General features: G+C 41.5%; 1 protein-coding gene across 4 annotated transcripts in view; it reads left to right on the forward strand.

Moving 5' to 3' along the window:
* Positions 1–6,130: 6,130 nt before the first annotated feature.
* ATP2C1 (ATPase secretory pathway Ca2+ transporting 1) overlaps positions 6,131–26,143 on the forward strand; it is a 172,082-nt gene continuing 152,069 nt past the window's right edge. For 3 of the 4 annotated variants that reach the window (XM_058729872.1, XM_058729871.1, XM_058729873.1), the window contains exon 1: positions 6,131–6,601. In XM_058729872.1, coding sequence (XP_058585855.1) covers positions 6,494–6,601 — 108 coding nt within the window. In that variant the 5' untranslated portion in view covers positions 6,131–6,493. The remainder of the gene's footprint in view (positions 6,602–26,143) is intronic. The other variant, XM_058729870.1, reaches the window with a different exon arrangement.

Here is a 26,143-nt window from a genome sequence, read left to right on the forward strand (position 1 = left end):
GACATCTTATGTTTCTATTAAAGGACCATTTTGCAGTAAACTCAAGACTCGATGAGAGGAGACAGAGTTAGCAGTGGATCCTGCCCAGACTACAGTAGCATTGAAGACAAAGACGAGTAAATTATGCCTGGGGATGGGTTTGTGGAAAACCGTGATTTTGGAAATTCTTGGCATGAGGGGGCTGCCTGTTCCAAGTCCAAGATTCCTCCTTCCCCAACTGGAATGGAACAAGGTGTTAGTGCAGAAGACGGAGGGAGGTAGTGTTGTGTACAGCTGGCTATGGTTTCTGGCCCTGAGCTTAAAGAAAGGGCTGTCTCCCGAGCTAAGATTACTGATAGTGCTGCCTCAGCTTGATAAGAGGCAATATGATATCAAGTCAAGAGTGAGAGTTTGAGAGCAATATGATATCAAGTCAAGATATCACTGAGAAGACAGACCTTGGTGAGAGGTTCACTTGAAGCTTGATAACTGCAAGAGCTGACTCTCGGAAGAGTGGCTACAAAAAAAGAGATGAGCTTGGAGAAAACCCACCACTGCCAGGGAAGTGCATTTTAAAATGCAAATCTTGGGGCGCCTGGGTGGCGCAGTCGGTTAAGCGTCCGACTTCAGCCAGGTCACGATCTCGCGGTCCGTGAGTTCGAGCCCCGCGTCAGGCTCTGGGCTGACGGCTCGGAGCCTGGAGCCTGTTTCCGATTCTGTGTCTCCCTCTCTCTCTGCCCCTCCCCCGTTCATGCTCTGTCTCTCTCTGTCCCAAAAATAAAAAAAAAAAAAAAAAAAAAAAAATGTTGATAAAATGCAAATCTGATGGGAGCTCTCAAAGTGCTCCAGCAAACAGGGTATCTATCCTTCAAACTCCACCTGACAAATCTCTCCACAGCCACATCTCCTGCCTGACAGCACCTAAACCAATGGTCCAGGGGTCATCGGCATCAGCATTGTGGGGGAAGCTGATACAAATGTGAAATCTCACTCTTCGCCCCAGACCTACTGAGTCAGAAACTGTGAAGGTGGGGGCCAGCAATCTGTGCTTTAACAAGTCTTCCAGTTGATTCTGATGCATGTTCAAGTTTATTTAAAATTTTTTTAATGTTTATTTATTTTTGAGAGAGAGAGAGAGAGAGAGAGAGAGCATAAGTGGAACATAAGTGGAGAGAGAGAGGGAGACACAGAATCTGAAGCAGCTTCCAGACTCTGAGCTGTCAGCACATAGCCCAACATAGGGCTCGAATTCACCAACCATGAGATCATGACCTGAGCCAAAGACCAGACGCTTAACTGACTGAGCCACCCAGGCGCCCCTGTTCAAGTCTATTTTAAACTATGCAGAAAAATGTTTTCTTCCTAAGTGGAGAGCAAGTGTCCCAGGGATGCAGAGTTGTTGTGAAATTTGAGAAATCAATACCTGAAGCCAAAAGCAGAAGGTTTGCTCTCTCATGGTTTGTGAGTTCAAGTCCATATCCAGCTCTGCTTGGGATTCTCTCTCTCTGCTCCTCCCCAAATCATGAGTGTGTGCTCTCTCTCTCTCTCTTTAAATAAACTTTAAAAAATTATAGAAACACCAGAGTGATTGAATTGTGGTTGTAATAGGAGCATGGTGTGGCGGGGGCAGGGTGGTTGAACGTGAATTTGGGGAAAGTAAAATGCACCATAGGCAGGCATGAGATAATTACTCCCTACACGGTGGGAGCACCAAGAAAATGTCATATCAAGTAGCACAAAAGATCTCATCGTGCAAAAGGTGGAATGTTGGTGCTGCGTATACTAGCCCTGAGAAGCAATGGTAAATGCCTCCCTTTCCCTCTCCTGATTCCATTTAGAACTGTCCTTGGGGGAGCAAGAAATGGAGCCAATATCCACAGACCTAGTGGGAGAGAATGATTTCTCAGAGGAATTCACGATAAAAAATGGTTTCTGTTTTCTGGGCTAACTGCTTCCCCATCATTCTCACTGCTTGCCCTTCATTTTACATCTGGGCTGGATTAATTCCCAGAGCATGGAGTCATTTTCCTGATAGAAACTCTCAGCACTGATTGGAAGGAGAAAGAGAAGGGATTAGTAGGGTTTTAGTTTTTGTCCCGATGCAATTTGGAAACGCTGTCCACTCAAAGGCATCCTGGAGACAAACTTTCTGTTTTCATTTCCTGTTTCTCATCCTGAATTTAACACTTGCGATGTTAAACGGATCCCATTCTCCTCTCTTTGTCTTTCCCCTTTAATAAATAGGTACCGGCGCATATGAATGAAACACCTGCTGTGTGCAGTGCACAGTACTAGATGGCCTGGCAAACCCACATTTTCATCCCATCTTCTCCAACATTTGGAAAGGAGTAAACTGTAGAATAGCTTTCTTCATACCTTTGTCACTATTTTTTTTTTTTTTTGGCTTTAGCTTTGCCTCTGTATGATGCTCTTTGAGCAAAGAAGTGGGAATACCCATATTTTTAAGTGATTTGTGAAAAAGCTGGTAATTCTTAGAAACCAGAGGACACATGAATATCCTTTTGATGAGGGAGCATAAGGCAAGCTGGGGGTCAAGCACAAGCTAGCACCCCGCCCCCACCCCTAGGTGGGATATGTGTGACATTCCACAGGCACTCCTGGATGCCCAAGAACAAAGGAAAGGACAGAAAACAAATGGTTAACTGATAGAGATCACAGTCCTGCAGGATAAGAGTCTCCATCAGTTTACAACTATCTCAGTAAATTATAAGAAAAAGGCAATCTTATCAACGGCCTAATCTCCAGAAACCTATAGACTCAGTTTCCTGGAGCCCCAATATCACCCTCCCCTCCACTGTGATGTGGGGAACAAAGACAAGAAGGAAATGGTGGATAAAATTAAATTTCCTCATAACCTGCAGCCCTTGACAAATACTTGAGGCAAATACAGTCTAACATTTCTCCAAAAACCCCTACCATCCTAATGTTAATACCTTACTAAAGGAAAAACAACCTTAGCTTGACAATAGCAAGGCCTCAGGTATCTTATGAGTCCTTCTTAGCATATCAAAGTCCTTCTGGAAGGTCCTTTGCCTTTACTTCCCCCAGCTCCATAGTATATAGCCAGTCACTCCGCACAACCCCCGTGCAGCTCTTTCTGCCCACCGGTCCTGCCCCTGTGCTTGAATAAAATCACTTTTTTTGCACCAAGGATGTCTTAAGAATTCTTTCTTGGCCGTCAGCTCCGGACCCCCACCACTCCAAAGACGCATCACTTTCACAGTGGATTGAGGCCTGGATCTAGTGCTTTCCTGGGTTTGTGCTTTGTGTTGGTTACTGTTCTTTTTTTTTAACGTTTATTTATTTTTGAGAGAGACAGACAGAGCGTGAGCAGGGGAGGGGCAGAGAGAGGGAGACACAGAAACCCAAGCAGGCTCCAAGCCCTGAGCTGTCAGCACAGAGCCCCGACGCAGGGCTCCAACCTATGAACTGTGAGATCATGACCTGAGCTGAAGTTGGACGCTCAACCGACTGAGCCACCCAGGCGCCTTTGTTGGTTATTGTGCTAGGACAAGGGGTGGGAATGAATTGTTCAAATAACAGGTAATCACCCCACTCCTTATTGTGCTATTTTGCAGGGCAGTGGAATAAACCCCTTACCACTGGGTGGCTCCACTGGGCTATTTCGGTCTTTGCAGGTATATACTGTAGCCACCCAATCTCTGGTCCATTGCCATTTACCGAGGCAACTGAGTCACAGTGGCAATCAAACCATCACTCCTCCAGGCTGAGATGGCAGAGATGTCCATACTGTGAATACAACGGGACCGTGACTCTTCCCCATTATGTTTGTAATAAATATGGAGTGGAATTAACCATTGCAATCTATTTCAAACAGAAACTGAGAATATGGTAGTTTTCAAAGTTTGTGAAGCAGAAAATCTGAATCTATAGTACAACTTCTTTTCAAGATCACCAGAATCATTTCAGAAAGGAACTTTTATGTGATAAATAATGAGTATTAGCCTTATTTATGCAGAATCCAGGATAGGAAGTTATATGATTTTGCACGAAAATGCACCTGATCTCTAATCTAATAATCTTAGTCTGCAAATTCTTAACAGTCTAAATTTGTCTTTCTCTTTAACAATGCAACCCCATGCCTTTCCTTTGTTAGATTCATCTGTAAAGAGGTTCTTAGGAATCCATTTCGGGATGTGGGCTAAGAGACTGTGCAGTGTACTGACTGGGAACGGAACCTCTGGGGATTCTGGTGTGTCAGCCTACCTGGTTGGAGTCCCTTCTCCCCTGCTTTGTCGCTGTGTGACCTTGGCAAGTTGTTTACCCTCTCTGAGCCTCAGTTTCCCCATAGGGTGCTGTAGGGTTACATGAGATAATGCACGTAAAGAATTTAGCACAGTGTCTGGCTGAAAGGCCCAATAAATGTTAGATACAATTTGCTTTTTGTTGTCGACTAAACGCCTAAGGGGATTTTAGTTGTGTTTATTCCACCGGCTTCTCTCTTTATGCTAAATCTAGCCAGGACAGTTTTCTGTCTGGGTTTTCTTTTCTCTCCCCAGACCCAGCCCTTCCCCATCTCTTTTCACTGACCTCCTCAAACCAGGAGAAGGTGAGCATGAAACAACCATTTGAAATGAAGTCTGCTTTGTGTTCATCCGTTGGGAAAAGGCTTTGATCACAGCCGTGCTGTGGGTGTTTGGCAGACTGCCAGCTTCTTTCCATAAGAAGAGGCATCTCTGAAGGTTTAGATATTTTAAAAAAGAAGGGAAGAGGGCAGCTTGTGGGTTCCTCGAGGGTGTGTATAAATGACACCTTTCCTCCTCCCAAAGCCTCCAGGGGCCTCCCCTCTTTCCAGGGCCAGGGTGTCTAGGTTTCCACGCTTCTTGTTTTTCTGGGCTGTGAGCTGCCTGGGAGTGCACAACACTGCCCTTAGCATTCTGGTGGTTCACAGCACAGGGCTTGGCTCTAGCCCTCATTAGAGTCCACTGGCTGTCTCCAGCATACAGAGGAGACTCAAGAGCCAGCCAGTGTGCACCTAAAGAGCGGACAGGAGGGCAGGGCCTCCTCCTCCTGAGAGCCAGCCCCAGTAGCATTATATAAACAACTTCTTGGAATTGCCAGCCTGGCCCTGGTGAGACTAGAAGATCACCTTGTGAGTGGGCCCAAGGCCAGCTTGACAGATGGTCTGGGCTGCGGCAGCACGACCCACATTAGGCCCATCAAGTGTGTTCCCTGAAGGCAAGTGGCCCAGCCAGGAGTGTCAGGGCGGATGTCCAGGGGGACAGCTAGGGAGGCAACGTGGGTCCCCAGCTCTGCTTACCCTTCCTCCCCAACAGTGCAGTCTCTGAAGGGGAAGAGACAAGTTCTTTCTCTTTCCACTTGAAAGCAAATCTCGAGGCCTTATGATTTTGGGTTGATGTCTGGCCTAGACTCTACACAACAGCCCCTCACCCAGGTGGCCAAATGTTTCCACCCGACGAACCAGCTACTACAGTGTTAACAAGGATAATAAAACAGTAAGGCCTACTTGGAAACTTTGTTCAGAAACCCCGTGGCTTCTATAGACTATTAAGAAAATATTGAAGTTTCAAATTTCATGATTTCATGTCCTCTAAGACCACAGTCCTCTTACCCTGTTCTCTTTTTAAAGCATGAATCCTTTTTTAAAATACTTAGAAAGTAAATGTATAACATTTTTTCTCCCTTACATTCGGAATAAAGCCTGGGGAAATTTAATGTTCCTGGATTTGGCCTGTGGATTTGAGATAAGGATTCAAGGAGAGAAGCCTTTTAACTCAGAACAGAATCTGTTCCCAGCTATTGTTCAATTAACGTAAAGTATCTGGTTACCGGGCGTGTTGCATAATGCATGACAGCGTAAACCAAACCTTTTAAGTGCTGCCACTGAACTCCTCGATAACAGTGAAGAGTGAAGTAAATTGTTAATTTTTTTTACAAGTCCCCTAAAACAAAGCTTCTTGAGACTGAATGAATCAACACTTTTGAGCTGAGACGCAGCCAAGGGATGTCCCTATGTGTGCTCGTGCTGATAAAAAATCTAGAAGGAAACAGAAAAAACCACATGTCATGTCCTCTTTAAGAGCCAGAAAAGCTGTCAGAAGAATTAAGATTAAGCCTCACGAGAGTCTGTGGGTGTGGAAAGTCACCAGCTAGCTAATATTAACATAGCTTGGAACAGAATGCTGTTGCTAGAAATAGGGCGATCGCATCACTACCACTAAGCAATTTGCATTCTGTGGACCAGCCCCTACATTCCTCCTGGCTCCTGCTGCCCTTTGGGCATTGTATTTCTGGACGCTTTTAGATGGTCGGTACTCAGACTTGGCTGTCTGGTTTCACCAGGAACCCACCCAAAAGAGGAAGCAGCAAGGAGAAGAACATTTGCTTTGTTTGCAGGAAAGTGACTGAGCTACAAGCAAATCTTTAGGCATCTGAGGAATTGAGAAGCTTCTAGACTTCATATGGTTGCTGACAGGGTGGGGCAGACGAGAACCTTCTTACTTTCCTCACCATGGATAATCTGTTGCCTCAGTCTAGATTCTCTTACTTCAAAAAATATCCTCTCCATGCAATTAGGAAATATTTATCGATGCTGAGAAACCAAAAAGCTGAAGAACAGGTATCATCTTGTTTATATTATCTTTAAGGTTAACGGATGTTTGCTTTTGGGTGTTGCTTTTTACTATGTGCCTTCGTGATTTTGTTTCTGCTAGTTTACATGTTTATAGGCTCCTGCTTGCGGCTATTCGGATTTAGCAATCCGAGAAGCAAGCAGGTTTGTGAAGATTTATTTGAACTTGGAACATTTGGATCCTGACATTAAGCTCAAGCTCTGTAATAAAACCATGTGCTTCTCCTTCTTCTGAATAGCTAGACCAAACTACCCAGTTAGAGTTAAACTGTAGTCTCCTTGATAATTTTCCAGGCCCTCAAATATAAATTTTAAACTATCCATATCTTGACAAATAAAAGTATTAGGCCCTAGAAATACACTTGTCTTCTTGTCTGTATGGCCATGTATTTATGGCTATGTTAGTATCACCAGGATTTGCAAAACAAAAAACATTGTGTGCACTGTAAATATAATAGCTTCAAATAGATCACTAATGAGCGATGACAATCATTCAGAAGTAACTAGACACTTTTTTTCCGTGGAGGGCAAGGGTATACAGCACTGCAGTTTTCAGTCTTTTTAGCCAATCAAAAGTTAGGGTTTTTAGTAGTAGACTCTAGCATGTGGGAGTATAAACATTAACAAATTGGTTAAAATATTGGATCACTTCTTGTTTAACATCATGCATTCATTCTATTATGTTGAGATTTGTTTCATTCTATCCCTTACAATCATCTATGAAAAGGCATTTCTAAAAACTGCGTTTCTGACTTGTACCAAACTGTAAGAAGAAATAGCTGTATCTGATCTATTGAAATCTAGTGGCTCATTTAGAAAAAAATATGACCATGGTGAAGGACAAATGTATAGCCACATAGAAGACGCAAAGAATCATAAACTGCTTGCACATCATGCTTGTAACTCATATTGCAAACTATATGGGAGATAACCGTGGTGTTCTGTATCTGAATGAGGTGACCTACTTCATGAAATACTTCCCAGGAAGTGAAAGCAAAGGTCAGCAGACAGAAAATCCTCTAATGATAGGTTTCCCAAAAAGTCCATGCTTAATTTGGAAGATGAAAATCATTACTACTGTTCCAGAGGAAACTGCTTTTGTGCTGTGCTTTAATGATTTTACAAGAGCTGGAACTTCAGATTGTGCTGAAGAAGGGGGCTGGGCTGGTCCAATTTAGCTCCTACTCAGGCAAGGTGTCCTGATTACGAAAGAATCTCTTTCCAGTCTCAGCACTTGCTTGCTTTTGAAGAGGAAAGCCAGAGACCCCGGTGGTGGTGCTGTGAGATGTTGTCTGCCACACTCACTAAGTCCATCTCTGCAGGCCTCCTCAGGCCTCTTTACAGTGGGGAGCGGGGAGTGGCTGAAAGGGTAGGGTTGGAACTGCAGAATGTGGATTAAGTGATTTTTCCCCCTTTTCTCAGTGCTATAAGTTTTCAGAGATGTGTCTATAGTGATTGTGCAGTTTATCGTTTTGTTTGCTTAAAAATTGTTACCAAATGCATTCCAAAGAACATGAGAATGTATCGTGGATTCTTGGACTTGCACTGGGTGGGTGGTCCTCTCCCCAGCTGACAACCATTGGGGATGACGTGAGAACGACTGGGAACACTGTGCTGAGTTTTTAACTTTCTATACAAATTGATGGAGAAATAAAAACAAGTAATACATTCATTTCTTTTCTGAAACCAATTAATAGCTCTGCAGACAGACAGTCTCACAGAATTAGAGAAATTAGGTCAGAGCCAATGATGGCTAACCTTGAAAAGCTTGTTGGAAAGTTATAAAGAAGATTAATAACATCTATAATTTTAGGACCTCATATTTGTTGTCTCTCTAATGCTTACAGTCCTGTAATACAGACTCTCATTATAAAGGTGAGGGAAGAGAGACAAAGACCTGAATCCTTGTCCAAGGCCACCCAGCCAAAAAGTATTGAAGGGAGATTGGAATTCCTGTTTGCCTAGCTTTAAACTTGACCCATTTGGGGGCGGCTGGCTGGCTCAGTCGGTAGAGTATGCAACTCTTCACCTGGAGGTCATGAGTTCCAACCCTACGTTGGTAGTAGAATTTACTTAAAAAAGAAAAAAAAAATGACCCATATTACCATGCTTGATCTCCGAATGATCTATACCAACACAGTGATAGCAACATAGCAAATTGCTAACCTTTCTCCTAGAGAGTATTTCTAACGCTTCAGATGTTCATGTCATAATTCTTACCCTAAGTTTGGTGTGATTAATTTCTTTAAAAAAAATTTTTTTTTTTAATGTTTATTTGTTTTTGAGACAGAGAGACAGAGCATGACCAGGGGAGGGGCAGAGAGAGAGAGGGAGCCACAGAATCTGAAGCAGGCTCCAGGCTTTGAGTTGTCAGCATAGAGCCTGACATAGGGCTTGAACCCACCAACTGTGAGTTCATGACCTGAGCCAAAGTTGGATGTTTAACTGACTGAGCCACCCAGGAGCCCCTGGTGTGATTAACTTCTTAATATTTTTCTAAATTTGTATTTAAATCACTTACTTTTTTTTTTTAACTTTTTTGTTGTTTTTATTATGCACTACATTAATATACTGCATAACCTTCTAGAACGGGTAGGTGAGCATAACCGAGTTATTTTTCTTTTTTTTTTTTTTAATTTTTTTTAATGTTTATTTATTTTTGAGACAGAGAGAGACAGAGCATGAACGGGGGAGGGTCAGAGAGAGGGAGACACAGAATTTGAAACAGGCTCCAGGCTCTGAGCTGTCAGCACAGAGCCTGACGCGGGGCTCGAACTCATGGACCGCGAGATCATGACCTGAGCCGAAGTCGGACGTTTAACCGACTGAGCCACCCAGGCGCCCCCCGAGTTATTTTTCATCCATCAGGAAAAGGCTTCCTTAGTCGATATTCTCCAAACACTTTGACACATAGTAACACATAACTCCAGAGACGCACCTATCTCTTTCCATAAAACTCCACTCATGTGAATAACAGTCAACCCTTTTTTCCTGGCCCTTGTTAGTGAACCAGTGGATGTGTGCAGTGGCTGTGCCAGGGATGAGCAAGCACGGGCCATAACACCTGTCCCAGGCAGAATCTCGAACCACACAGCACCACGGTTGCCAAGCAAATTACTTACTTTTTAACTTGTTTGTTTAGAAAGAAAATTTTATATAACTACCGTAAGTGGAAAACCACTGCCATTTACCATATACGTAAGAGAAAAATAAATAGAATAAAAACAGAATAATGCTAAGTTCTAGCCAGATACTGTTACCTTTGAAACCTCTGAGCCTGAAACCTACATTTAATGTAGTGTCTGCAGGCTACCTAAAATCTTCTCTTATGCCATCTAGCACCATTGCGTCCCATCCATGTTGTGTTCACACACATGGGAGAATATTGTCTCAGGCGCACCATCTGTTTCTTCACTTCTGTGCCTTCCAATACACTCCTCTCTGTAACCTAGAATTCTGTTCTTAACTTACAACTTGCCCACCTGGAGATCGCCTATATACCCTTCAAGACTCAGGTTAAATGGCTCCATAAAAAACCTTTCTCCAACTCTGCTGGGAAGAGGGAAGCACAGCCCATCCTTTTCTAAGATATTCTGTCTGTGTCTAATAAGGTCCCTTACTATATTGTATGTAGTAAGCCATTGCTTACATGTGTATATACATCACCCATACACATATGACACTGGGCAATTTCCTGTTCTTTGTTCTCTCAGACCTACCTTGGAGCCTGACACAGGCTGGTGTAGGGGTGACTCATGACACAGGCAGTTGCCTGTGGAGCACACCTCCTTTCTTGCCTCTACCCATATCTTGATGGGGTCTGGAGGGTCCCCATAGATCCCGGTCATGGTCACTGTTACACTTGCCTTGTCCACAGATGCTTTCTTGTTTAAAGCTTCTCCTCAGGACTTTGCACTCGGTGTCATACAAACATGAAGGTTTGACCTAAGGGTTTGTTTGTTTGGTAGTTTTTGTTATTATTCCTACAGTGCTGGACCAATCAGTGGGTGGGCAGGTTATTTACCAAACTGAGAACAAGTATCCCATCCTTTGCATTCCTGAACTCTATTATAGCTGGCATTTCACAAAGCCAAGTCCCTAAGTAGGAGATTAAGGTCATTAATTAGATGAGCATGCAGAAGGTTGGGAAAATTAGACAATGAAACATTTTTGAACAGTATTCTTCAAATGGTGTGGTGGTGGTGGTGGTGGTGGTCATTGCAGGGACACAGTCTGAGCCTAAGTGAGCTCTCAGATGAGTTTGGGCAGGTGGGCTGAGCACATTCATGAGGGTATTTGGTTTCATGGGACCGGCCAGGGTCTGGCTCAGATGTAGATGTCTGAGTTTGTGAGAAATGAACAGGGCTTACAGGCAATGATCTCTTGAGTACTAGAGACCCAGCAGCCTGCTACGTGATTCAGGTGACCAAGTGGGACACTGAATGAGGAAGGGAGAATTTGCTTCACTTCTGGGTAGACTGTAGACTTGGCTTTAGCCCAGTGAATCCTACAGAGGATTGAGGGCCCTATGAACCCCCAGGGAATGCTGCCCTTAAAGGTTAGCACCACTGATAGAGACGTTATTCACGGATGCCAGCACCAAATGGTAAGAGAAGAGAGTTTGTGAGCTTATATGGGACAGTCTACTCTCTCTCCATTGGTGAGCTCCTCAATTCCCATGGCTTCAAACACCACCTATTTGCTGACAACTCCCAAATATTTATCCCCAGTGCACTTCAGTCTTGTATACACAATTGCCAATTTGACATCTCCATCTGAATGAATGTGGATGTTGCAGACTGAATGAGAGAACTCACAAGCTCTGTCCTCAAACCTGTCACTCCCAAGGTCCATCAATCAGCACAAAAGCTCAAACCAGAAACATGTGAGTCACCTTGGTACCTCCCTTTCTCTCCCTCACCTCCTCCTCCTTTGCAATCTTGTTAATAAGACTAGTCAATTCTACTTCTAAAATAGTTACTGAATCCTACATCTTCACCTAGCGACCCTGCTACATCCTCTTCTCTAGCTTGGACCATTGCAATAGCACTTGAATTTGTGTCCCTACATTCACTCTTGTTACCCTACAATACAAGTTCCTTATAGCAGTCAGAATTTTCTTCATTAAGTAAAAATCTTTTTCACCGCAGTGCAGGCAACATGATTGTTTTCACTGGCCATCTTAGCCCCAGTGCCAAACATAAAGTACATAGTAGGTGATAAATTCATATAACTGAATGAGTAAACGTGGAGGTTGGGGAATACAGAGGCTAAGGATGCTATTATGCAGGTGAGGCAAGAGATGGTGAAAATAGGGTTATTTTTAGTAAACAAAGAGTGGTGAGACCTAGGGAAAACTATGCAATTTATTTTATGAATGTGGAACTAGAGGTTAAGAAGTTTGCCCAAGGTCGCACAGCTCATTTGAATCAGTGCTGGGATTAGAATTTGGCCTGTTTGTCTCCCAGTTCAGTGCTCTTTCCAGTGTGTGTTGTGAGTCTTAGCAGAGATGTAGAAAAAGGACAATATGACTACCAAGCAAAGAGATAAGGATTCTATAGGCTGAGTCCGTAGGGCAGGTAATGCCTGAAGGTCAATTTGTCAATAATAAATAAACCCCCCTGATGAAAGACTAAGACAAAGAAGGGTCTACTAGTTTGAGCTTTTGTCCATCAATTTATACTGCCCTGAAGCAGCCTTGCCAACTTGAATTTCTTCTTCTATGTGTTCCACAGATGAGGGGTCGGAAAATACAGGATGGTTAATTAATAGCCAAGATTTTGTGATGATCTGTGCTGATGGCGCTTTGCTCTCTTCCATAGAAAGATTTCTTTCCAGGAGCACCTGGGTGGGTCAGTCGGTTAAGCGTCCAACTTCGGCTCAGGTCATGATCTCGCGATTCGTGAGTTCAAGCCCTGCATCGGGCTCTGTGCTGACAGCTCAGAACCTGGAGCCTGTTTCAGATTCTGTGGCTCCCTCTCTCTCTCTGACCCTCCCCCGTTCATGCTCTGTCTCTCTCTGTCTCAAAAATAAATAAACGTTAAAAAAATTTTAAAAAAAAAGGAAAGATTTCTTTCCAAATAAGAAATATCATCTATGCGCTGACCTGACATGTCTTATTTAACAGTGAATCTGCTTAAAATAAGGAGATCAGTCTTTGGGGCCAGAGACATGTATAAAAACCATATTGTATATAATGTGTGTGTGTGTGTGTGTGTATGTGTAGTGTGTATATATATATATATATATATGATATTATATTGACATTACATATGTATTTATTGGAATTAGACCCTTGAACCAGTATAATATCATCTTCCAACAAAATTAATCCACCCAATTTTTTTTACCATCCTTCTATATTCTTATCTGAAAATATAATCATGCTATTATTGATATCCTCATATAAATACAGACATCAGATATTGACCTGGACGAGACTGAATGCAGAGCTGACAGAGCTCTGCTTGGTCATCGTGTTTTACAGGATTCCTTAATCCCTTCGATTATTTAGCAACCTTTCTCACGTATAGTATGTGGAACATATTTATAAGTGATCAAAATGTAAAAATGACCTACATGGCCCCTCTATTATGCTTCCAGTCTCAATGAGTAGAAAGAGCTGATTCAAATGTTTATAATATGAGGCAAAAACCACACAGTGCAGTCACAGTGGGTATATCTGGCTCAAGATCTGCTCTGATTAATCTGCTTAAAATGAGGAAAGTGGTCTTTGAGGACCAGGGGGCATGTACTGTAGCTGTATTTTAATTAAGGATTAGAATCAAAAAAGTTTTTGGAGGTTGTTCTAAAGTTTCTCTTCAATGGCTTAAGAAAACGTTTCTAGTTCAAACAGGGTCACTGGGTTTTTATTTCTTGCTGGGTTCCTTAATGAATGTTAACCTCAAAGTTGGGTTTTTAAATAAATATTTGGATTTAATTTGAACATTAAAAACTTTGTTCTTCATTTTGGCTCTTATACGTGCTCTGAATAACAATACAAAAATTAAGGACCCCCCTCATACTCTCTCAAAAATCTCTGTTAAGATTTGAAAAGTCACATAAGGGTTTTGAGTCGCTGATGCAGGCCGTAGGTGAAATGATATAAGTTTCACCACAGCTTGGTTTAAGAATGTTAAGAGGTTTTAGCTCCTTAAAGTGAGTTGGTTATATTTTTTAAAAATTTTTAATGTTTATTTTTTTATTTATTTTTATTTTTTTTTTTATTTTTTTTTTTTTTCAACGTTTTTTATTTATTTTTGGGACAGAGAGAGACAGAGCATGAACGGGGGAGGGGCAGAGAGAGAGGGAGACACAGAATCGGAAACAGGCTCCAGGCTCCGAGCCGTCAGCCCAGAGCCTGACGCGGGGCTTGAACTCACGGACCGCGAGATCGTGACCTGGCTGAAGTCGGACACTTAACCGACTGCGCCACCCAGGCGCCCCTATTTTTTTATTTTTGAGGGAGAGAGAGAGAGAGACAGAGTGTGAGTGGGGGAAGGGGGAGAGAGAGAGAGAGAGAGAGAGAGAGAGAGAGAGAGAGAGAATCTGAAGCAGGTTCCAGGCTCTGAACTGTCAGCACCAGAGCCTGATGTGGGGCTCGATCCCACGAGATGTGAGATCATGATCTGAGCCGAAGTTGGACACTCAACCAACTGAGCCATCCAGGCGCCACGAGTTGGTTATATTTTGAGAGTATAAAAAAGTCACCCATTTTTTAAAGCCTCTTTAAAAAAGTCATGAAATACTATTGATAGTACAAATGACATCTCAGGGGGGAAATTAAATGCATTTGCCCCTTGTCCTTGGGCTTGAGTAGGAAAAAAGCTTTAATCCTCCAGAACCAAGAGGAAAAGATTATCTGGGTAAAATGTAAGATAGAGGACAGAGATTACACTCTACTTTTGTGGAGGAATTTGTGTGATTATATACAGGTAACATTGGCAGTTAAATGGCTATAATAATATGAAGCTGAATCTTAATATTTCTGACTATTAAATATGACATTTGAAGTTGAACTGTTTTGGGGCACCTGGGTGGCTCAATTGGTTAAGCATCCAACCCTTGATTTCAGCTCAGGTCATGACCTCACGGTTTGTGGGTTCAAGCCCCACATTGGGCTCTGTGACGGCAGTGTGGAGCCTGCTTGGGATTCTCTCTTTCCGTCTATCTCTGCCCCTCCTGCACTTGCTCTCTTTCTCTCTCTCTCTCAAAATAAATAAATAAACATTAAAAAAAAAAAGCTGAATTGTTTTGTCATGGTAACAATAACAGTGTCCTCTATCTGAAGGAAGAAATTACACAGAAAAAAGAAAAGAGCTATTTATTTACCCAAAAAAGCCTCCAGTGGTTTTCTCCATGTCTTTGTCCATTCAGACTGCTATAACAAAATATCAGACTGGGTGGTTTATAAAACACAGACATTTTTTTCTCACCATTTTGGAGGCTGAAATTCCAAGATAGAGGGGCTGGTGGATTCGATGTGTGGTGAGACCCCACTTCCTGGTTGCAGACTGCTTGTTGACTTCTCAGATGTATCCCTACATGGCAGAGAGAGACAAGGGAACTAACTCTGCAGGGTCTCATTATTTTAAAAAATTTTTTAATGTTTATTTTTGAGAGAGACAGAGAGAGAGCATGAGCAGGGGAGGGGCAGAGAGAGAGGGAGACAAAGAACCTGAAGCAGGCTCCAGGATCTGAGCTGTCAGCACAGAGCCCAACATGGGGCTTGAACTCACCAACCGCGAGGTCGTGACCTGAGCCGAAGTCAGACGCTCAACCGACTGAGCCACCCAGGCGCCCCTGCAGAGTCTCATTTTTAAAGGCAGGAATCCCATTCATGAAGGCTCCATCCTCATGACCTAATCACCTCCCAAAGGCCCCTTCCGAGTACCATCACCACATCGGAGGGTAGGGATTCAGCATGTGAATGTTAGGTGAGGGGACACAAACCCCCAGTCTGTGGCACTCCATAACCTGTAAGATGCCTGAGAATTGTAACTGTAGCTTGCATGAAGATGAATGACTTCCTAGTCAGCACTCACGCTCTTGTGCTTCCTCTCCCCCAACCCAGTCTTCTCTATCTGAGAGAATGGCACCATCACTACCCATGCAGGCAGAGACCTAAGAGTCCTCTTTGGCATTTTCTGCTCCCTTAGTCAATATCTAATGTATTGCCAAATCCTTTCAATTCTATCCCTAAATATTCCTTCAATCAATCTGTCATCTTCTCTCAGCACCTTAGCCCAGAGGCCCTCATCACCTCTTGTCTGAAATACTGTAGTAGCTTTCTCATTGGTCTTCCTCTATCCACTGCTGGCCCGTCCAATCAGTTCTTCACACTACAGGAGACACAAACCTGACAGGAAACTCCCCAGACCCATGCTTATGTTCTTTCATTGGCTTCTACTCATTTGTACAATAGACAAAGTTGCTCAACATGGAAGGCCTTGCGTGGTCTGGTCTTGATCCTCTCTCCTGCTGTACACATACCTTGCCTCCTTTTGCTCTCTGCACCCCAGCTACAGTGCCCCTCTTCTATTTCTTCCTGTTCCCCTGCCACTTGCCAGCCAGGGTCTTTGTTCTAATTGTCCCCTCACTGTCCTCCCTTAGTTAATATCTACTCTTCCTTCAGAACTTAATTCAATCTTAAGGCCCTTAGGGAAGGTTTTTCTGATTTTTCCTACCTTGGAGGCATTGTGTAACTCTCCTTTGTTGTACTTATCCCAGTAGTAATTTTGCATGTATTTTTTAAAAATGTATTTATTATTTGAGAGAGAGAGAGAGAGAAAGAGCATGCACAGGGGAGGGGCAGAGAGAGAGAGAGAGAGGGAGAGAGAGAATCCCAAGCAGACTCCACGCTGTCTGCACAAAGCCTGATGTGGGGTTCGATCCCATGAACCGTGAGATCACGACCTGAGCCAAACAGTTGGTTGCTCAACCAGCTTAGCCACCCAGGAGCCCCAATTTTGGATGTATTAGGAAGACTGTTTGATACCCAGTATTTTCTGGATGACTAGCAAAGTGCCTGTTGGATGGAAGGCACTGAATATAGGTTTGTGGAATTGGTTCATGGGATGGGGTTCCTGGACATCAGTGGGGAAGGGATTAGGAGGATAATAAATGCTATCCTGAGACAGAAGTGCTTGAAAGGATCCTAGATGTTAGCTTTTGAGAGGAAGAAATTTAAGATATGATTGTTTTCTATATGTATTTGTTTATTTTTGTGTGTTTCACAAGACCTATAAGGCTAATTTGTAGAGAAAAATGGAGGTGCACTTGAGACATTCCAGAGGAAATAACCATAACTAATGGGAAAAATTTCAGGGAAAGGTTGTGATACAATCATAAGGATGAATTTTCTAAAAACGAGAGGGAAAGGAATGGGCTACCATTTGTAGAGGGCAGGGTATATCCTTGGGAGATGTTGTAGTGATGGTTTCTCCATCATGAAAGAGAAGATTAGGTGACTTATTAGACCCCTTCCAGTCAAGGACTCTAGTGCAATGAGCAATAGAGGGGTGGACAATTCAGATACCTAAGGAACAAAGACCACATACCAGTACATAGTTAGAATTTGTTTGTTTTATTTGGTTAGTGGAAAATACTCCTCAGAGCATGTCTCTCTGGAATTTAAGGCCAAAGAAGACAGAATCAAATGTCTCTGGAGATTCAGGTAGCATGTACTCCTCTATCAAGGAAGGGAAGTGTAGCTACCTCCAGAAAACACTTCTGGTGAAACGCTTATACACCAGTGACCAGCTTTTCTGAGCCTGATTGACCGCTGAACTTCTTGTACCCATAGTTTTATGGGTTTTAAAACACCCTCCAGTATAAGGATAAATAACTAAGTATACTTATGCTATCATTGATGAACAGGGACACTGAGAAATTTTAGGTATTTTGTTATATTTTAATCACGGCTTTTTTTTTTTTCTTTTCCTTAATATCAAGCCTCTTTTACCTTCCACTCCCTTTTCCTACATTTAATGCTGACAAGTTCATGCTTATTATGGTCCCTTCTGAAGGGGTTCCATCCTTCTTGTCCACATCATCATAGGTCATCTATTACTTTTGTGAAGTGTTAGACATGTCTGGGAGATACCTGGATGCTGAGTTGACTTTTGAGCTATTTCTAATCCTGTTATCTGCTCTTAACCTTTCCTAATCTACTGTACAGATGCCTTTGAAACACAGGAGCCAGTAGACGGATAAACACCAAAACCTTTATCTTTGAAATAAGGCCATTAACTCAAATGTAAAACCCATTTTTATGAACTACAATGTAGCTTCTTATGCACATTCCTAAACTTGCTACCCTATTCCACTTCTCAGTTTGCCTGCAACACTTTATTTGCTAACTTTTATTCAGAATGGAAGATGACATATTTTCTCACCTCATCCGACAGTTCCATGCTTTAACAGAAAAAGAAATGAACTTCCCACGTATGTTGTACTGCTCATAATTTGCTGTGAAGGGAGCAGGAAAAAACGCTGGAATTATTTTGTCCCTGCTCATCCTAAAGGCAGCATATTAGTAAGGCTATTTCAAGATATACAACTTGGGCACCTGGGTGGCTCACTCAGTTAAGCAGCCAACTTTGGCTCAGGTCGGGATCTCACAGTTCGTGGGTTCAAGCCCCATGGCGGGGTCTCTGCTGTCAGCACAGAGGCCTCTTCAGATCCTCTGTCCCCCCTGTCTCTGCCCCTCCCCTGCTTATTCTGTCTCTCTCAAAAATAAATAAACTTAAGAAAAAAAAAAAAGACATACATCTTGGATCATGCCTTCAAGAATAAGGAACTTTACATTTTTATTAAATGGCTTCCATGTGTCAGGAACTTGGCAAGTTTCTTTACAGACATTGCCATTTAATCTTCATAATAACTTTACAAAATTGGTGGTACTATCCCCACTTTATGGATGAGACAACTGAGGTTTAAAGAAGTGGGATCGCTGGAACATATTCATAAGCTATGGCAGAAGGTTTTAGCTCCAGGTTTGCTGTCTGTCTGACTCCAAATCCTGATTCACTATCTCATAATGAGCTACTTCCCACAGATAGTGTCCCCTTCTCCCCCAATTCCCCTCACTCTTTCTTTAAAAATAAAACCATTGTAACTACTCTGCAGGGAAAATACCTTAAATCCTGTTAGGTTGAAATCCACATTTTCGAGAGGTATTAAAAAACAAAAGTCAGCTGAGTAAATTTTAACTACCTCACATAACTGCCAATTCATGAATTGGGCAGTATCCCACCCAGCAGGTAAAAGCTCTGTGGAGTTGTACAAAACGAAAGACTGTTACAGGCAGAAGGGAGAGGAACAGGAACACAAGCTAGTCAAAGGTGGATTATGGGGCGCCTGGCTGGCTCAGTTGGTTAAGCGGCTGACTTCAGCTCAGGTCATGGTCTCACAGTTTGTGAGTTCGAGCCCCATGTCGGACTCTGTGCTGACAGCTTGGAGTCTGGAGCCTGCTCTGGATTCTGTGTCTCCCTCTCTCTCTCTGCCCCTTCTTTGTGCATGCTCTGTCTCTCTCAAAAATAAATATATATATTTTTTTAAGTGGATTGGTTATGGCTAGGTCATCTTCCTTCAGGGGACAGCAGGGCTCTATCAGACAGATTACCTCACTAGTGGTAATGATTCCAGGGTGACTGATTTATGATTCCATTCCTGGGAGATGCTGAAAGTGCAATTAAGTTGGGTATTAAGTCTCAGCTCGGTGATATGGGCTTAGCATAAGTGACTCCATTTGGGGCCTGTTGTGTCTTTTTTAACAATTCCCCCCTTTTGGTAAGATTTTCTGCCTGAGAGATGTGATCCAAATTTAAGGCATTGGTGCCACTCCTAGCCAATGTTCTGAAGTTCTCGAAACTTTTGCCGATCTTCTGTGTGGTGTTTACACATTGTTACATCTTTCTGCTGGATCTCTGTGGTATTCACTGGTCATGACCTCAGGTTCACATTGTTTAAGTTGGTAATTCTCTTTGTTCCTTTTCTGATGTTCAAGTCTTAGGGAGATCATTTGCTTGTTGGCTAGTGGCTGGGAACAGGCATTTAAAGGTTTTGAGACAATATAGCACACCAGCAAGGCTACTATGATTGTTATAAGCAGGATAATTCCCAATATCTGGAGTGTGCTTTGGAGCCATGGTCCCCCAAGACTCAAACCAATCAAAATCACTTAAATTAAAGAAAGATTCCATTCAAGGAGTCTCTTTCTTTCTTTCTTTCTTTTTTTTTTTAGTTTTTTAAAATGTTTATTTTTGAGAGAGAGAGAGCAGGGGAGGGGCAGAATGAGAGGGAGACAGAATCCAAAGCAGGCTCCAAGCTCAAACTCACAAACCGTGAGATCATGACCTGAGCTGAAGTCAGCCGCTTAACCAACTGAGCCAGCCAGGCAACCCCAGAAGGAGTCCCTTTTTTAAGCCAAGTGGCTTATTCAGTGATCTTATGTAGCCTTTTCATCTTCCTCAGAAGTGTTAATCTGAGCGAAGCAGGTGGTATTTGCTACAGACACCTCCTGGCTCAGCTGAAAGATAATCAAAGGCTATTCTATTATCAAGAACAACCTTGGTCAGAGAGTCTAAGGATTTTTGTGGGACAGCTATTGCTTTAGCAACAGATTCTACAATATCCCCAAGAGTTAAGGAGAGGTTCTTGACCATAGCCTCATTTGCACTTACTCCCAGCCAAGAGAATAGTGATCTACCAGTGGAAGCTAATTTTGAATCATGGATGCCTTCTGGTAATTTCCAGGTTAGTCTGTGGCTCAGGACTGGAAAAGTGACAGCCATAGAGGCCAGTAATATTTAAGGGTCTGTAGACTACACAGGTGATTTTATTCTGGTTACCCCTTTCTTTATACAGAGCCTGGATGCAAGGTTCCCAGGTTTGGGATTATTAATCAGAGACAGGGAAAGGGACCCTGAGGGTTGGGGAGTCTGACATGACAGAGGACTGAGTTTGTTCCAGAGAAACTGAGGCATTGGAAATCAGAGAAAAGTTTGTAATGGGCAGAACTACAGGATCACCAACATCATGACAAATCCAATAGTGGTTTGTAGCTTGGATTATCCACCTCCTTTGCAGTGACCTGAGGTATGGGAACAATGGCATTACCTTTCAAAACCAGAACACAGAGGAGACAAAAGAATCACAAAGACCTTCATGGTGCAAGAATGAGGAAAAGGATGGTCGGAGAGGGAAAGAGGAATGGAAAGGAACATTCTTGATCCTCTTGATCCCATGTTTTGTGAGGAAGCAATCTACCTTGATGTCAGCTACGTCTCTTCCTGGTCATTTTTTTTTTTTTTAACTTAATTTTTTTTAATGTTTTTTCTTTCTTTTTTTTTTTTTTTTTTTATTTATTTTTGAGACAGAGAGAGACAGAGCACGAGTGGGTTAGGGGAAGAGCAAGAGGGAGACAGGGAGACACAGAATCCAAAGCAGGCTCCAGGCTCCGAGCTGTCAGCACAGAGCCCGACGCAGGGCTTGATCTCACGGACTGTGAGATCATGACCTGAGATGAAGTCGGACGCTCAACCGACTGAGCCACCCAGGCGCCCCTTTAATTTAATTTTTTTAATATTTATTTATTTTTGAGAGAGAGAGAGGCAAAGCATGAGCGGGGGAGGGGCAGAGAGAGAGACACACACAGAATTGGAAGCAGGCTCCAGGCTCTGAGCTGTCAGCCCAGATCCTGACGCAGGGCTGGAACTCATGAACCTGAACCGTGAGATTATGACCTGAGCTGAAGTCGGACGCTTAACCGACTGGGCCACCCAGGCTCCCCTTTTCCTGGTCATTTTTATTTTGAAGTCTCCAGCTGGAGTGGTGTTCCTAGAGTCTGAATGGACACTTTTTATTTCATTTCATTTTATTTTAATTTTTTTAAATGTTTACTTATTTTTGAGAGAGAGAGAGGGAGAGAGAGACAAGAGAGAGAGGGGGGAGGAGGGGCAGAGAGAGAGGGAGACACAGAATCCGAAGCAGGCTCCAGGGTCTGAGCTGTCAGCACAGAGCCTGACTTAGGGCTCAAACTCATGAACCTCAAGATCATGACCTGAGCCAGTCAGATGCTTAACTGACTGCACCACCCAGGTGCCCCTGAAGGGACACTTTAATTCAGAGATGTCGTCCCAAAGTTCAAGTCTCTGAAGTTTGACTGCCATCTGGATAGAAAGGAAGACCTAATATAGCCCCTTCCAAGGAGATTTGAGGGCAGTCTTTGTTTCAAGTGATTCCAATTCAGAAAAATGGGAGAAAATTCAAAAAGTCAGTTTGGAGAGTCATAGCTTGTTATTTAAGGAAAGCCAGAAAAATTCAGGATCCAGTCCAGTTTGTAGGTATATAACAAAACCTTAAAGACAATTACCAGGATTAGAATGTAATACCTACAGAGGTGCAAACATAATTTTTCTCTCTGCAGTCACCCTCATTTTTTACAAAAATGACCATAGTAAGACTAATTTGTTTGCAGTAAACTTGGCCTGATTATCTACATAAATGCAAGAAGAATAGCAATTGATCATATAAGCTGTTTTTAAGCCTTTTCTGCTGGAACTTTACATAAGGGATCTCAGATTAAACTCTTAAAATCTCTTGAGGCAAAGAAGCCAAACCAAGGACTCTCCATCAGATTTTACAATCAATGTCTACAGCTTGGGTGAATTTCTCTCTTCTCAAGGTCTCCCAAATATCCTGAGGTTCCTGGACCTGCCAGGAAGTGACCTTCCCTACTCGTCTAGTAAAGCTGCTGGGACTCCTGTAAGCAAGGTACCAGACCGGGTCACTTTTTCCAAGGGGCTTTATTGGCTCCATAAAGTCAACCTTAGGTCTTTAAAGCTGTCTGGTCATATCTGAGTCTATGCGTGTCTCTTCAAACATGACACTCCAGTCAAAGCCTTGGCAATATAACCAGTGTTTCTAATGGTGTTTTGTTACAAGGAGAACAGATTCTTATTGAACTTATGCAAGTAACTAACTGTATTGCCATGAAAAGAATACTCAAGAGTTTCTGAATTCTGGAGGGATTGGGTAGGGAGGAAAAGTAATCTTATCTTTGTTTACCAAGGTATACTTTATCAAATTGCTTGAAGTCATAGTTCACTTAAGAGAAAAGGTTTCTTTAAAACTGGGGCAAGGAGGTGGTGGGGGGGGGGGTGGGGGGGGGAGAGCAAGATTAAGGAACCAGCATTGTTACAAAGAAAAAGTCATGAAAAAATTACGTTCATTCAGTCCTGTGTAGTTAATAGTTGTTTTGCTTGAATCCAGTTTTTCCATTAGTTCTTCAAATTCTTACTCAGTCACTCTCATAATCTTAAGGTTATTAGACACATGTAATTGTCAAAATCCTTTCTATGAATTTCCTTGAAGATGGAGCACTATTGCAAAAGCCTCAGAGTAAACAATAACTGTAAATGATAAAAGACTTTAAAATGGCCATGGTTAAAGACCTGGTGACAGCTCATTATAATGCAATTGGCAAAGAAATTTGGTTATTTCTGGGATACCTGGGTGTCTCAGTTGGTTAAGTGTCTCACTTCAGCTCAGGTCATGATCTTGTGGTTCCTGACTTTGAGCCCTGCACCGGGTTCTCTGCTAACAGCTCAGAGCCTGGAGCCTGCTTCAGATTAGGTTTCTCCCCCTCTTGCTGGCCCTCCCCCACTTGCACTCTGTCTCTCTTTTGAAAATAAATAAACATTAAAAAAATGTAAAGAAAAGAAATTTCTGTGACATACAACATTTTAAGATATGAACTAGAATTATGACTGATAACATTATACAAGTATCAGATTTCTAGGAATATCATATAATTTCCAGAACACTTAAATTAATAACATACATCCATAAAAATATAGCTAAAAAGATTTAGCATCACTTCTCATTTGATAATGTTTCCCATGTAATTTAACAAATCATATAAACCTAATTAGTTTAACTTCTCTCTTTTTACAAGGAGACAGAAAAAATCATTTGCAACTTTCCAGGGACTCTACAAAACCCCAAGGTTACTTCCAATGCAAAAAAATCTTCATTTAGAATTTGATTTTGGGGAAGTCTGTCAAAAATATCAAAAGATTTAAAAACACTGGTCAAATAGGATCATAGGTCACTGTGAAACATACTTAGTTATCCATTTCATCAGAGTGCTAATTAAAGATTTTTTGCAGGTAGATACAGCAAGTTAAATTGTTATAAACAAAACAAAACTTTAGTTCTTTTAATAGATAAGACTTCCTTTCTTAAGTAATCATGACCTGACAAAGACAACAAGCAACACAGGAAACCATTTTGATAAAACACAGAATCTTTGTTTTCAAGGCAGATTACTTAAAAAGTAAAACAAACAAACAAACAAACAAAAAAACAACACCTTTCAACAATCTCTTATTATCAAGAGCAGACCAATGGGCCAGGAAAACTTTATCCTTTCAGCAGGATAGGAAATTAAGTTTTAATTTTAGTCAAGCATATGTACATTATTGATATCAAAGCTTATTTTAAGAAAAAAAAACTTTTAAGAAAAAACTTATTTTAAGAAACAATTTTAGCCAACTGACTACACAAGGTAAAACTCTCTCTTTTCCTCTCTTCCATTCTGAAACAACCAGGACAAATTCACTTATTTATTTTCTCCCTAAGAAAAACACATCTATACCTGATGATTTCTCAGCCAAAACACACATCCTACCTTTCTTCCACAAAATTGTTTCCCTTATTATTTCTAGTAGCTTCAGTTACATACAGTAACATTTTTACCCCTTAAAATTTGAATTTCTAGTGAAAATCAAGAAGTAAACAATTGTGAACAATCTGTTATGCCAGAATTCTTTTTATGGGTAAATATATGAACACATTTCATAATGTCTAGAAATACATGCTTCCTCATAGTAAATTTTCCAGTGGGTTGCAAGATATGTCTACTAAAAAAACCCAAAAATCTTTAGTTCCTTTGTACTAAGAAGCCAAAAGTAGGTAAACTATGTTTGGTAATTAACATTTCACTATTTTATTGTATTTGGAAATGGTCTAGATAGTCAATGAATTTAACCTAATTCATCACTTAACTTAGCTCAGCAAAACTTTTAAAGTTTCAAGTAACCAAAATGGTTTGGAAACTGTTTTCTAGACAAACATACCATAAAACATAATTATTGCTGAACATTTCACCAAAAAACTCTTATCCCATTTACATCTATTTAATTCAGTTGTTCTTAGCAATTATGTCTAAACTACTTAAGAAAACTTCATGAGACATTAGACAAAATAAGCATCTCAAGCTTTTTTGTTTTTCTGACAAATTTTGTAAGAGATAACATGAACTTATTTGACATTTAATAAACCTAGGTAGAATAAAAGTATTATATTTAAGGCTAATGACTCTAAAGACATGCCTGCTTCAATTAAACTTACAAACTTAAACTAGTTTTTATTATTAAAGATTAATCCTTGATCATGCAATTTTGAAAATCATTTAGGTTAAGTTCCCATTAAATTTCTGAGAATGTTAGGAATATTTCATTCATATAAGTGCTTGATTTTCTTTAAGCCAATTAAATAGAGTTGTTTTACAAATTAATTTTGGCAATATCACCCAGATGTAGGAAAATGCACACATCTACAACACAATTTATGTATACACACACATAAACGTACAGATAGATACAGACAGAGAACTTACGGCTTTGGTTACAAAATTATAGCTAAATAATACAGAACTCAGCGATTATTTAAAAAATATATTTTATTTTTTAAAGTAAGCTCTAGACCCAACGTGTGGCTTGAGATCAAAAGTAACATGTTCTATGAACTGAGCTAGCCAGGTGCCCTCAAAACTCATTAGTTATAAATGAAGTTGGATTGAAAGTACATTGCTGGCAGATGGAATAAGTTATGTTCATCTGTTCACATACCTACAGTTTTGTTTTGTTTTTTTACTAATATTTGCGGAAAAGACAAGATTTTTTTATTCATCAAGTTCCAAACAGCCTTACCCTCTTTTTCCCTTCTGATGAGAATTATTTCCCTGAAGTTTGCATTTCAAAGAGATGGCCTAGATATAAGTTCCTGGAAGAGACCAGGTAGGACATTTACATCTTAAAGCACAGGGAAAGAATATAAGTTCTTCCAAGAAGAACTTCTGTTTCATAAGGCCAGAATTTTTACAATATTTACAAGCCTTTGGAAACGAATGGGGGAAATCTGGGGACTGGCAAAAAGGATAGGTGCACTTTGAATTGTTTCTAGAGCTCTATTTCTGGGTTTGCCAAATTTTCTTTTCTTTTTAAAAAAAATTTTTTTCCCCAATGTTTATTTATTTTTGAGAGAGAGAGAGAGAGAGAGAGAGAGACAGAGTTCGAGCATGGGAGGAGCAGAGAGAGAGGGAGACATAGGATCTGAAGTAGGCTCCAGACTGAGCTGTCAGCACAGAGCCTGATGCAGGGCTGGAACCCAGGAACCATGAGATCATGACCTGATTGGAGTTGGACGCTTAACCGACTGAGCCACCCAGGTGCCCCCAAAATT

The sequence above is a fragment of the Neofelis nebulosa genome, chromosome 5, assembly GCF_028018385.1.
Source record: "Neofelis nebulosa isolate mNeoNeb1 chromosome 5, mNeoNeb1.pri, whole genome shotgun sequence".
In the NCBI taxonomy this organism is placed as follows: Eukaryota; Metazoa; Chordata; class Mammalia; order Carnivora; family Felidae; genus Neofelis; species Neofelis nebulosa.